The sequence below is a fragment of the Dermacentor silvarum genome, chromosome 11 (assembly GCF_013339745.2).
Source record: "Dermacentor silvarum isolate Dsil-2018 chromosome 11, BIME_Dsil_1.4, whole genome shotgun sequence".
Lineage (NCBI taxonomy): Eukaryota > Metazoa > Arthropoda > Arachnida > Ixodida > Ixodidae > Dermacentor > Dermacentor silvarum.
The window spans coordinates 56,637,383-56,652,020 of NC_051164.1; the positions used below are offsets into that span (position 1 = coordinate 56,637,383).

At 44.4% G+C, this 14,638-nt stretch overlaps 1 protein-coding gene across 1 annotated transcript in view; it reads right to left on the reverse strand.

The window, feature by feature from the left end:
• The window catches only part of LOC119432602 (protein O-mannosyl-transferase TMTC1-like), a 101,263-nt gene that overhangs the window by 15,184 nt on the left and 71,441 nt on the right, over window positions 1-14,638 (reverse strand). Inside the window, exons 6-10 of the mRNA XM_037699763.2 lie at window positions 10,682-10,785; window positions 9,115-9,316; window positions 5,324-5,499; window positions 553-720; window positions 291-404 (exon numbers count right to left, since the gene is read on the reverse strand). Of these exons, the coding sequence (XP_037555691.1) occupies window positions 291-404; window positions 553-720; window positions 5,324-5,499; window positions 9,115-9,316; window positions 10,682-10,785 (764 nt within the window). The remainder of the gene's footprint in view (window positions 1-290; window positions 405-552; window positions 721-5,323; window positions 5,500-9,114; window positions 9,317-10,681; window positions 10,786-14,638) is intronic.

A 14,638-nucleotide genomic window follows, 5' to 3' on the forward strand; every position in this document is an offset into this window, starting at 1 on the left:
CTTTCAGCTTTGCTTCAGCCCTGCGCTCCGCTTTTCTCGTTTCATTCGACGCCGATAGTGTACCTATCATAATCACTGTACTCCGAAGGTAGTGCTAACCTTCGTCGAGTGGTAGTTGCGGAAGAACGTTTCCTTTATGGACCCGCCGTATCGTTAAGAAAACAAACTGGATTGTTTACGCGTACGTCGGATGTAGCTTTTGACCCACAGAAACAATAAACAACGCGTAACCATAATAACTACTCAACATGAGGGACGTCATGCAAAACAGATTTCAATTAGTGTTTTACTCGATTGCCAGCCTGTAGTGCTTGACGGCCAGGTCAGAATTGCCGATGTCCTTCTGCAGATTAGCGTAGTTGTAGTGCATCTTCGCGTTTTCTGGGAGGTCGCTGATGCCCGATCTGTAAGAAAGACAGCGCGTTGTTCACCTAATCTACATATATGCAGCACGGGCGCAGAGGACGAAACTTTAACTCTTATTCAAAATTTGAAGTACGCAAGATGTATAGAAATATGAATGAGGTGAAATTAAATGCTATTTCAACTCACTCGAACAAGGTTTCTCTAGAGGTCCACACGCTGTTCCTGTTCCAGGTACGTGCAGCAAACAGGAACACTAGAACGACGCAGGAGGCCAAGCTGCACCACCTGATTACTCGACTGCACCGCGTGTGGAGGCGGCACAATCCTTCGGCCACGAGTAGAGTCACGCCGATGCTGCAATCGTGGGTAAGTGAGTGTATGAAAATGAGTGCGTATCGGAGAGCACCAAACTAATAAGCTCAAAATTTAAGTAGCTAATATTAAAAATAACATTCTATCAGCGTGGGTGAAAGTTCGAAAACTAAGAACCATTTCTGTATACTAACGCTGGACTCAATGAAAGAAAAGAAACTTGGTGTAGAAATGGAACCGTCGAAAAAGAAGCCCCCAGAGGCGGATGGCTAATACTAAAAGCGAGCACTCTAACCATCTGAGGAACTAACCAACCGGTTATAGTAGAAGTAAGAACAAAAACGAAGGCCTCGATGGCGACGTGAAACGCATTAGGGCAAGATATAAGTTGTTTTGTCATTTCTGTCCACTAACGCTGTGCTCATTCAAAGACAAACTTGGTGTGGAGATGGAACCGTCGAAACATAAGCCCCCGTAGTGAATGGCTAATACTAAATAGCGAAATTTGCTAGCAACTCTGTAGAAATACAGATCTGAAATGACAACAAGGTCAGAAAATGTTGTGAAAAAAAAATTTCTTTAAAACCCTTCGAACGGTCGGATAACAGCGAAGAAGAAGCAAATGACAGCCAAGTAGCCTTGGATCAGGCAACAAGAGACGCTTTTTTATAATAACCCGACCCTCAGCTGCAACACGCAGAAAAAAAAAGCACTGTGCTCGTAGTCTGGTATGAGTATATTGAATATGACGCTGATTTCAACAAACTAATATCACTGTGAGGAGAACTGCCACGCGGTCTGCGATTTTGTGATTCTAAGCCTTTAATACCCAAACAGAATTCTCCATCAAGGAAAAAAAATCTTGCCATAGTGCATTTGTCAGAAACAATAAGTGTTGAATGAGTGATAACTTCATAAGTACAGAAATTCATTATTACTAATTTGCTTGCGGGCCTATCCATAACAGAAAGCTTCCTAACCTGTCGAAAACGCTATATAGAGTATGCGTAAGTTACTCGTGCTTAATTTAGAATTTCGAGGTATTGCGACAGCATAGCACATATAATCGATTGGGCATTGTGGGATTAAGCAGGATGTAGATAAACGTTAGCAATTTTCTCTGCATGCCATCAATAGGAAACTCTCTGACGTATCTTGCCCGTCAGCATCGAACGAATGTGAGGCTATTTAGGCACAATATTTTCAGAATTATGCAATGTTCTGAGTAAGAAAAGCATACACACTGAACAGCGCGTTTGAGTCGAATGCCATTCAGACGTTTTTTTGAGCGATGTAAAAAAAAACGTTTTCGTTTGTTTTCACTTAAGGACGGCATGATACCCCAGCATTCTCATTGCACAATTGCTTCCTAGCAACGCCATGTTGTGTGTTGCAGTTATCATTTACATCATTCTCAATAGCAGAAACTCAACACAAGAGTGCTTAAGTATCTTTTGATCGATTCTGCCTCTCTTATGTTCTTTGGTCTGCAGAGGGAGTAGTGCTGCTGCACAGCTAGAGAACAAAGGGACCGCTGGCCAGATGATTGCGTTACAATCGATAAAGTAGCATTTGCGACGATATCTTTTTTTTATTCCGCCTGTAGCAAGCAGTTTAACCATCCGACGAACTAACCAGTCAGATATTGTAGTAGTAAGAACAAAAATGCAGAACGCGATAACGACGTGAAACGCATTAAGGCAAGCGGCACGTTGTTGTTAAATTCAAGCAACTTGAGGGCAAAACAAAAAGAAAAAAACTCGCGCGTCTTTCGCAGGTTACAGAATGAATGAGCAACGTTGTAATTTTAATAGCAAGTAACACGTAGAAAACCCAAACGAGAATAAGGAAGCGGCGGCAAAAGTAAGCGCTCAGACAGCGCTGTGTGCTAACGTAGAATTCATGCATGCACTAACAACCTCTGGAGGAAAAAATAAACACAAATATTTCTGAACAAAACAACGTAACCGTTCAATACGAAGCCAGGCCTGCCATTGTTTGAGAGAGAAAATGACCAGCTGCGCGGTGAACAAAACGCAGCAGAAACTCTCGATAGGAAGAAAAATCAGGTGATGGGCCATTACCGCAAGCGAATAACTTATTGCTGGCAGTACACTATAGGCGGCGAGAAATGGCGGAGCCAGGAGTTTGAAAAAAAAAAGATGACAAGGATGGTACCGAACGACCATTCTGGCAATTTACTGCAGAAGCGATGCAATTACGTGAGGATGCGCCACATGTAGACGCGAGTTTTTTGCGCTATTATAAAGGAAACGAAACGAATGCAAAATAATGGTCTGCCAAATGATCGTTTTTGTTTGTCTCGTCATTGAAAGAGGTGCTCTGTAAAGCCACCTGTGCCTTTGCGTCTACATTATATCGCAGCGATGTATGCGGTAAATAAACATAGCATAGATATACGCAGAAATGCGAAGTGCATACGCCCATGCAGCGTATCCCAATACGTCAATAGTCAGTGTTAAGTAACGTACGGCGCGGTACTTGCTATGTTAAACGCAATCACTTTGCGGGAGCCCGATGTGCGTGTCCCTTCGCCATACTTATTTGAACGTAGAACACAAACGTTAAAAGACAGGGCATAGTCTGGTACGTCGTGTCATACCTGGTCGATCTGAAGACAATCCATTAGCACACATGCGGCCGTTTCTATGTCGAGAGAGAGAATAAAACTCTATTTTGATGGGACACGGACAAGGGCAAATTCCGGTGGCGAGCGGAGCCCTCAGTCCAGGTACCCAGAGGCGGTAGCAGCACTTTCGGCTCTGGCGATAAGCTTTTCCTGATCAGCTGGTCAGCATCATCACCCAGTGCTAGTGCGTGTAGTGTTGGTAGGGAGGGTGTTGTTAGGGATTTTTTGACAAGCCTATTTAGGGGTGGTATAGGGTAGCTGGCACTGTACAGAAAGTACAAGGCGTTGATAAACGGTGGGATGCACATGGCGTGGAGTAGCGTGAGGTGAGGATAGATATATGTCTACAGTTCACTCCAGACCGTGGCTTCAGCTCTGATGAGGGATGGGTGTGGTGGCAACATGGTTCTTATCGAAAGGCGGAAAGTGTTGCGGTATTTCATGGTAGGTGCGTAATACTTGTGGACTAGGGTCCTGTGCTGTCTCTTGCAGTGCCCGCTTGCAGTGACCTCAGGCTATCGTGTGTGCACGATAGTTTGCGCCGACGGCTTCGTATCATAGTCTCCAGATTATCGTGGTCTGTGGTATATCGTTGTGGCAGTTGAGGAATTTCGCGTGCTGCTTTATGCAGATGACCGTTCGCGTAGGCTCGGCATGCTGATTGACAATCTGTAAGAATATATATTTCGTCATCCTGTCTCAATGCCGAGATGGCGAGGGCAATGGCGGCCTGTTCTGCTACCGAAGCGTCATGTAAGACCACAGCCGAGCGGCAATGGTTACACTTGCACTGTAAAATAATTTATACCCTTAAAAGTAAATAACGAAGTAAATAAAACCATAACTTGCACCCTTACGCCCTTTTGGGTTTAGGGGTGCGAGTGTTAGATTTATTTACACCCTTATTCACATTTAGGGGTGTAAATTATTTGACACCCTTGCTGCTGCCGAAGCGTCATGTCGTGCCAACACGGGAGTGGTCACGCCTACAGGGTCCTGAATATTTCGCTGCGCGTGTTCGAAAAAAAGGTTTTGCGCTCACCACTGCACTGTTCTTGCTGAAATTTAGCAGAAAGATCGCATTTTGGAGTCGACTTGGTTTAGTACAACACTTGGCGCGATTGTTCGCCCACATTAAAATGGTGACGGAATGAAAGGACATTCGTGTACCGTACATAAGGTGCAGGTAAAAAAAAACCCTGTGGTACACATTTTTCTGGTGACCTCAATGACAGCATCTCTCATGACCCACAGTGCAATTTATGAGCGTGAAAGCACGCAATATTTTTTTATGTGAAAGCATCGTATGCTCCGTTACGCGAAAATCTGGCGTCGTCATCAGCGGGGTGACCGAGCAATGGTACCGATAATGGCCGACGACGCATAGTAAAAACGCGGCAAAAATGTTCTGATTACCGTCAAATTTGTCAGGGAGGTTGCTGTAAACAAAGTAAATTTGTGGCTTTGAAAAAGAAATTTCGTACATTTCGGTCTGGGTGGGAATGGCACCCGGGCCTCCGGGGTGCGAGACGAGCACGCTTCCTCGGCGCCACGGTGGCTCCACGGTTCTGGCTGACTAAAGGTGCGCCTATAGTGCGTGCGTCATTGCACACCTCACGTCGCAGCCACCTGGCTTACTAAAAGTCTAGCCTAGCACGTGCGTCATTGGGCGCGTGACGGCGCAGCCAATGAGGAAGAGGTGGCGCCACGTCATGAGGGCATAAAATTATTGAAAACATTTCACGAAAGGGGACTATACGCTTTCGCATTCCTGTCCGTAAGCAGTCTTAAGTGTCTCTGTCGAATTTTTTCAATATTAGGTATTCCATCTGGCGTTCTAAGGTTGATTTTTTTTCTCAAACTTTCGTATTGAACTCGATTAGAAAACAGCGCATTTCGAACGCCTCCGGATATTTGAGCACTCGGGCGTACATGCCATCCCTGTAATTCGCACTGCTCTCATACCTGTTCTGTCTAGATTCAACTGTTCCATACCTGGGAATGTAGAGAACTCTCTCGGCGACAACGAAGCCGACGGTCACAAAGAGGTTGGACGCCGGAAGAAAAGGCAGCACGGTCAGGAGCAGCGCCACTAGTAATCCCGAAGAAGGCTCGTGCAGGCTCTCAGCATTGTTGAAGTAACAGCACTGCTGTCTTGGCTCACCGGCAGACTTCGTGCAAAATTTCAAACGTTACCACGTCATTGAGAACAGCGATCGCCCATATCACACACACAAACCAAACACACATACACACAAAACACACACACACACACGGGTTCACCCCCTCGCGTGCAAAATTATTCGATCCCGCTTCAAGCCTTATGCGAAAACGCCCGTGTACCGTGCATTTGCTGCACCTTAACAGCTTCAGGTGGTCAATATTATTCCGGAATCACTCACTACGGCATGCCTCATAATCATATCGTGATTTTGGCATGTAAAACGCCAGCATATAATTTTAATAGGTGGCAATATATGAACAGTCTGTTGAAAAATTTCATGTGAAGCCAGCAAACCCATTTCCCAATGCAGGTCGAGAACGCCCAGTTCGAGAACACGCATTGTGTGCGCGTTCTCGAACTGCGCGTTCTCGACCTGTATTGGGAAATGGGAGTCGAGAACGCGCATTGGAAGTCGAGAACGCGAAATTGGGAGTCGAGAACGCGCATTGTGGGCGCGGTTGATATTTACCATCCGGAGTACAGTGACAAACTACGAAATGTATGCGATAACAACAGGTGCGCTGGCGCTTAACATTCTACGAGCCCCTCCGCCTTCGCCATTCCCCAAACGCCATACGTAGAAAGGAGGAGTTAAACATTTACCACAAATGCCTCATCCTATGCTAAACGGGGGATAGTAAGCACTCTTGGGGCACTGCTAAACACCCGACCAGTGAGGATGGCTACAGGGCACCCAAAACTAGATGATACATTAGCCCATTCCTTACCGCTAGAATAGTGCTCAGTTTCAGTCCTTTTATGTTTTAGCGCTTTATTTAAGGTTAAAATGTTGTACTCGCAACGTATATCATGATGCATAAAATTGTCGCCTGATTACTGGCAAAATTGAATGGATGTAAAGGAGTAATTGTTGCTCAGACACTTTCTGAGGATTAGTATGTGAAACGTTCAAGAAAGTTCAGGAACATAAAAGACAGTAATAATCTGCGATTTTGAGTTTACGTACTGAAAGTTAAAAAAATCTAAAATAAAGAAATTATGCACCCGGTCTCCGAGTTCCCAACTTTTGTAAGTCAGATTATGCAAGTACATTATCAGACATATTTATTGGCATCAATACTAGGCATAGTGATGCCCATGCTATGCTGGAAAGCAGTAGCTTCGCAAATGAGAAATTGGGTGAGTTCGTATTGTGAAGGGAGCATTTGTTTTTACTCATTGCGGCGGGCACCTGGTTCGTTTTTTACTCCGTATTATTTATGTGCGCGAAGCAATCCTTGTCAGTTCAGAAACCACGCAGAAGCCTCCTCATATTGAGTATTGCCTTCGATCAGCTTTCTTGTGCAAGCAAGGTGGTCTAGTGTGCGTTCAACTGGCGCTGGAGCCTCCATGTGCTTTGTTCGGTTTCTCTATAGTAGTGTGCAGTAATGTGGAGTGTTGCAGAATATTGTAAAATAGCGAATGAGGGCATTGGCGCAGGCGATGCTCGAAATGTAAGAGATTAGACTCCTAGTCAAGATTGGGTCAAAAGTAGGTCGGAAAAGGTCTGCGTGCTCTTGTGTGTGTGCGACAATTTCATGACGGGAAAGATTGCTCGTAATCGCTGATGGATAAAAACAACCCAGGGTGGCTACAATAAAATTTCACTTGATATTTGTCGAACACAATAGCACACACTCTTGAGCTGCATGTGCCTGCGTTTGAAAAATCGTTAAAAGAGCCTAGACGTCGGAGTGGGAAATTAGGCAGCCCGACAGAAGCTATTGTGTCTTCACTGATGCTGTCATTAAAAAAAATCACCCACGATTACGATACTGCCTAATGCGAAATTTGAGCGCAGCTCTACACGTGTTTTCTTTTCGCGATATATTGGCTGGCGTGGACAATCTGTCTCTTGCGGCACGTTGCAAACGGAGCGAAGTGTGGGGCGACTGCCTCTCTAATCGGGAGATCGCGAAAATCAGCGCGTGGGTGACGCGTGGGCGCAGACAAACCTCGCAGACGACGTGCGTCACTCTGGCGCCATCTCGTAGCTATCGTCGCTGCAGTGCCCCTCTTGCGCGGTACTACGCTTTTCTTTTCACGCTTTCGCCATACCCTCTACTTCCGCTATGAGCCTCATGTTTCCACTGCACCCTCCTCCTCCGCTTGCCTGCTCGCGCTCTCTTCGCTCTCACTGCTTGTTTCGTCCCCCGCTGCGCTCGTTCGCTCGATTACACTGGGAACGCCGACGCTGGACGTACGCCTAAAATTAGGTGGCTGAGCTGACCAAAGCGCAAACGTTGCATCGTTATTTGATTGCAGAAGCGCTAGAAGCACTGGAGCCTAGTTTCGATGATACCCCCACTGAAAGTTCTATTTTTGCAGTCTCCCTAATCTGGCAAAAAATGTCAAATCTGAGAAATGGTTCAAGTTCCGCCGTTATTTCACAAGGTGCTTGGCGTTGCTAGTAAAAAAATTCTAACAAAAATGTAAAAAAAAGCGTGTAGAGAACTGTCAATATGATTCATCGACTTCAACTGGCACGGTAACGAAAGAGTCAAACCGAGGCAAAGAAATATTAAGCGGGACCTCCCTGAATGGGAACTGTTGTAGTATGCGTAGCATTATATGGCGGATGGCTTGGTGCGGAATGTATATGTTTGGAAATGTAATATGGGCGTATCTATAATCGTACTCCTCACGCATATGTAAATAAATAAAGCATACTGCATCAGCACAATCACCACACACATCATTACCAAGCATAAAAAAATTGGAAGACGCTTAAGCTTCGCCTTTAAGAGTGGAACGCGATAACATTCAAATATCCCTGGCTGCTTATCAAGCTTCCCGGCAACTGTAACTTTCTTTTTTCTCCAACATCTCCTCCGCATGCGGCTGCGGAGGAGGCGAGCGCCACCTGGATGGCATTTTTGCAAGGAGCAAACGACGGCACGCCGCTGTATGCGTGGCCAAAATGTTGGAAAAGGGGCTTGTGTTTGAGTTTCCGCTTAAGAGAATTGTGTTTTCTCGTATATTCAAATTACAATTCGACGCTATCACATCCGTAGGTTGTATTACGCCGTACTTCACGATTTTGCTGACACATTTTACTTCCACAAATATGACTAGTTCACCAGCGCCTTTGCGCCATGCGGAGGGCCTGCGTGGTCGGGGTGGTTCGGGATGATTTTCTTGGCCGCGGACGCCGACACCGATACCGACGCCGGATTTTCTGCGACACGGGGCCTTTAACGCTATCACGTTAACACTTTAGAGAGAGAGAGACCGACAGAACTTTATTGAAAGTCCTTGCTGGAGTCAAGGGAGGCGGAAACACTATAGGATGTTCATGTGTATGAGTATGCCTCAAAGAGCAATTAACGGAAACTTTACAGTCAAGGGATGCCCAATGGCGCTTTCTTCTGTTATGTGCCCGTGATACAACTGCGACAAAATTCAAATTGTTGTGCACAAAAACGTGGTGCAATTTTCAGACATCGCTTAACTTAGAGCCAGTGCGATAAACACACATAAGTTGCGTTGACATACCCGTGCGATGATTGGTTATTTGCCAGTGTATGCAGGAAGGAAACTGTAAAACGCAATTTCAACTCACCCTGCTATTACGATGCCACGGGCTCAAGGCTCGCCAGGCGAGGGCTGCAAGCGCAACGAATACAACCACTGTTGCCAGATTCCTGGGGTCAAACGGTGACGTCACGAGAGGTACGCTGCCCATCTGCCAATCGTAAGACAGGGTACGTGGACACAACACGAGCCAGGCGTTGAAAGCGCATAGGTAGCTGTAAGTCAGCAGCCTGTCATAAAAGAGAACGTGAATGTGTCAGTCAGCGGGCATCAGCAAATTTTTTTTTATTAAGAGAAGTGACAGCAGGGATTTTCGCGCAATTTCTGAGTGCTTCTGCATTGCTGGTACCGTTATTTTTTTGCAGTGCCCTTAGCACATGTTGAATCTCGCGATTATTAATGAAGTTTAACATTAGCTCAAACGTTGTTCTTGTAACCGAGTGGAGGAATTACACTGTAATATTTTTATTATTTAAACGCTATATAATGATACCTTTGTAAGAACAAAACAATAATTGCGGCTGCAAAATTGAAACCTAATCAAAAATTTGTTTCTGTTGGGTTCACCATTTTTTTTGCAATAAATCTGAAATTTCTGTGCTACATCCTTCTACATGCTCATTATTACTATATCTTCATTGATTTGCTTCATGTGTGACACTTCTCTTACTGCGTATATCTGTTCTGAAAGAGATCTACGCAATGCAATACACCAGATGTATACCAGACGGGACTTAATAATTAAATCGTAAGAAAAGATTTGAAAGGTTTGTTTCGGGGCTTTGAGCTCAAACATGAATACAACTGTAGTAGCGTTTCATTTTTGAGAGCTACATGGTGACAAGTATTTCCTACAAATGAAAGCTCCCAATGGAAGAGTAAGCTTGTTGATCATAGCTCCCATAATCTGAAGCATGGGACCTCCAAGTGATAGAATGCCTGTCAAACGCAAACACGATGAGATTTCTATACAACCAATGCGCTTGCTAGCGCGCTCTAATATTTTTCTATTAAAAGGAGCTGTGAGGTGGTTTCAAATTGTTGTTCAGAACAAAGGTTTTTAGCCGAAATATCGGCATACAAGCTACATTCAAGAGAAAGCCAGAATTTTCATTTTTGGTATGGAGCATATATCGTACACATTGTACGTTTAAGACTAGCAAGAGCACCGTCCTTCACATCTAGTTCACTGCCCTTGCGGTAGAGTTAGTGAAGGTTTCACAAAATGTGCGAAACGAAAATATTTCGGAGCACATCTGATTGATTAGGTACCGGATTAATTATTATTATTATTACTGATTGTTAGATTGATTGATTGATTGAGTGGTCAGTGGATCGATCGATTAGGCGCAATAAAAGTAAAAGCATTTCATGCACCGCTTTTAAATCTCACCATACATTCGCGTCTTTTTTTTTTACTCTTTGCAATATTCAGTGCAGTTAGTAAGCTATAATTTGACAACGCCCCGGCGCACTCCCCGGATAGCCTTACTGACACAAAAGTGTTTCGTAGCCGTCAACAGGTGCCTTACCCATACTGTTCAAATTAACAGATTTTGCAAATAGTGTTAGTTTGCTTTAATTATTTTGTTCACCTGGTTGCACGCATCGGTGAGAAGGAAGCAGGGTTGTCCATCTCGGAAAATTCGGGGAAGCTTCCTTGTAGAATCCATATCCTGAAGCATAGTAGTATTGTCGTCTGCAAAATAATAAAGAAAAGAGCACGAACTGAAACATGATACAAGTTATTGGGACGAATATTTTGTTAAATTGTTTATGAAAGAATCTGACAATTTTATTGTTATCTTTCAATGAAAGGAAAATAGTTATCATCCACGTGATAGCAGCGCGAAACTACAAATAAAACGCCTGACATTTTCTCCGAAAGAAAGCTTTGCAGTTCAAGAAAAATTCGTCCTGTTTCCGGGATCTAACCAAGGCGCAGAGCCTTTGTGGGTGATTTGCTCATCTGTGTAAGCTAACCAGAGGCCTAACAGATAGCATCGCGAAGCCTTTTGGTTATAGTTAAGATGGTAGAGTGATCGCGCCAGAAAAGCGTTGGTTCTCGTTTGATGCCTCAGCTGTACACCGATCTTCTTTGAAGTGAGGAAGCCCTATGGGGTGGGTTCCTTTGAATTTCGTGCCACTGTAGGGTGGAACACATTTTTTTCTTCCTTTCATGAAACTTCCTCCAACCTGAGGATTCTCGGATTCTTGGTTTGCAGTTATCATGGTATGGCTATCGCGCGAGATGGGCTTGCTGTTTAGGAAAGTTCGTAAATGTTGTTGTCAATTCGATAACAAGACGGGTTTATCAATGAGAATGCACGCGCTGCGCACTGTCGACTCTGAGCCAGCATTACCGACTGCGTCGGAACTTGCAATGACATTTCTTCAAATAGTTGAAGTACATCAAACGGAAGTGCAGTAATTGCATTGAACGACGGCTGGCCGCCTTTACTGCTATAGTGCGTCTTGCTTGCTGGATACGAGGTCACCAAATCAACAGTTGGAGCATACCATTAACGTTTTCTGCTCGTGGTACTGCTTCCGCACTAGCTAGATCGTTAGAGCGTAAGTTAAGCCTGCTATCTGAAGAAGCATGTCTTGTGCTTAGCATTTCTCTTAAGCCGGTAGCATCGCCCGATCGATAGGCATGGCGCTCAGGTTAACGAGATGATTTCGGCAACCCGGATGCGGATCTCATAAGTCCTTGCCTACAAGAAAACGGCCCGGGTCGCTGTAATGTAGCGCTTCCTCTCATTCTATTGCAGTTCATCTTATCTCTTTAAAATTTCTTTTAAAGTATGGCTATCTCCTCTCCGGCAGTTTTGGTGTTTTCAGGTAGAACACAAGGATTTACTGGCCCTCTGGCGGTGGCCACCTTTTTCATACATTCCGACCTCCCTTCTTCTCCCTTATAATTTCTACATTTCAAAGAAATGAACGTGTAATTGCCCCTATGCTTTCTATGTTGTCATTGCCTGTTGGCTTCACGTGTTAGTGACTTCGAATTAAGATGCGAGCAGAAATATCTATGCGGTTAAACGCTCCCTAGATGATGCGCTGACACGTCTAGAGTATAAACACACTTTTGCAATGGGGATTGCTGAGGAGGCGGTCCAGGATTAAAATATGACGCTGCCACGTTACTTATTGTGCGTGTTAGTTAGATTTTGATTCTCGTTGCATTTATTTTACGTTTATTCATCTCTTATGCCACCATTTAGGAAAAAATCGGCAAAATATGGCCATACCCCTCTGAGCCCCGCGATGCAAGCTTGATACAAAAATATGCAAAAACACTGAAAGTGCTTGGTCTATCATCCTGTTCACCATGTAACTTCTTTGTAGTGTGGGAATCCTAAAATTTCATTTTATTTGGTGTCGCACGCGTCATGGATATATACTGGTTACTTGAAGTTCGGAAGTAATGAAAATGCGCAATTTTTAATGAAATTGACCGGTTTATTTTATCCCATGCAATGGATAAATTTCTGAAATAACGTCACGACAGTCAAAACAGAGTTTGATTTAATAAATAAGCTCTTTTTTTTCAATTTATTGACATTATACTTGCACCAGAACATTAGCATTGCTATTTATTTTTTATTTATTTTACATACTTTCAAGGCCCGTAGGTGCCACAGAAAGGAGTGGTACATATACAGAAAAAGAATGCAGAACAATGGATAAAACATTTCTTAGATGGCATGGAAAACAGCAGTTTTGAACCTCGATGCGTCTGTAATAGTGGCGACCGATGCGGGAAGGTGATTCCGGTCGTTGCACGTGCGCGGTAAAACAGAGTAATCGCACGCATTCGTACGACAATATGGCACGAAAACTTTATGAAGGAGATCGCTGCGGGATGAAAAGTAAGAAGGAGGAGTTCGAAGTTTCTTTTGTAATACCGGGTTGTGGTAAATCTTGTGGAAAAGGCAGGCGCCCGACGTAGTTAAAGATCCGGTATGTTAAGTGTTTGCTTCATGAGTGTAATGCTAGCATGACGAGAGTGTTTAGATAGAATGAAGCGGGACGCGCGGTTCTGAATGGCTTCGAGGGAGAGGGTTAGTGATGCTTGAGGGGGATCCCAGATGGCCGAGGCATATTCTAATTTTCATCGAACAAGTGTTTTGCAGAGCGTCAGTTTTAAAGATGCAGGAATGGCGTACGAGTTTCTGCGCACATAGCCTAGCGTGCGATTAGCGTTAGAAGTTATAAATTCAACATGCTTGTGCCATGATAGATCGTGAGTGATATAAAGGCCGAGATTGTTGTAAAAATTACCTTGACAGAGAGGAGCGCTATGCAGAAAATACATGCTTGTGTCAGAATATTTAGTGCGGCGTGATATGCGCATATATTTACATTTATTCACGTTTAGTTTCATGTTCTATGCATTGCACCATATAGATAAATTGTTAAGGTCTTTTTTAGTTTAGTGGAATCGGCGGGGTCACTAATCTTATACATTATGCAGTCATCAGCAAATAGGTTAATTGAATACGATTCCACGCAGTCAGGGAGGTTGTTAATGTAAATTGGAAAGAGCGGAGGCCTGAGGACGGATCCCTGCGGTACCCCTGATGTAATCGATGAAAAAGCAGAGGAAGCGTTATTAGCACTTCCGTACTGGGTTAAATTGGAAAGGAAGTCCTTAATCCAAGCTAATACTATAGGATCAATGTTAAGTTGATTGAATTTAAGGTTTAGTAGATCCTGCGTTACGGTATCAAAGGCCTCAGCATAGTCCAAGAAAATACAGTCAACGTCAAAGTTATTAGACAGTTTTAGCAGAGCGCCGCTTACGCTCCGCTCCGCTCACATTTCACGCTCTGAGATACTGCAGGGAACTGCGTAGATTTCGCATTTGATAAGCGCGTCTTGCCGAGACGCGAGCGACGCGCTATCAACTCGGCTGCAAAATGACGAAGCGGCCAAGGCCACGATTTTGTAGCGATGCCTTATGACTTATTCTATACTAGTCTTATCATCCACCGCTCACGGCCGGCTGATCCCGTTTATAACGCGAGCGGACCGTCACTCTGACCACTGACAAAGCGCTATAAGCGCGAAAAGGCATTATTACCGGAAAGGCATCGCTACAGGATACCAGCCCAAGTAGGCACATTGTCACGCTCCGCTCAGTCGGCTTTGTAGCGGAGCGAGGGATGCAATCTTCGTTCCGTTGCCGGTAAGAGCGTTGTGCGCAAGCGCAATAGCGTTCTCACTGAGCGGTTGTGTGGCATTTGCTAGCATATGCCGGTCTGAGCGGAGCGGGCAGCAAGCGCTCAGCTAAAACACTCTACTGTCAGATGCAGCAAAAAGATAATTAGTAAAGCAAGCTAGTTGGGTTTCGCACGAGTACATTTTTCTGAAGCCACGTTTACAGGAATGAAAGAATGAATTGTCTCCAAAAAGTCAACAAGGTGAGAGTAAATGATGTGTTCAAAAAGTTTGCATGGGATGCTTGTCAATGAAATGGGACGGTATTTCTCGAGAGCATGCGCATTGCCTGACTTTGGGACTGGAACCACCTTTCCTTTCTT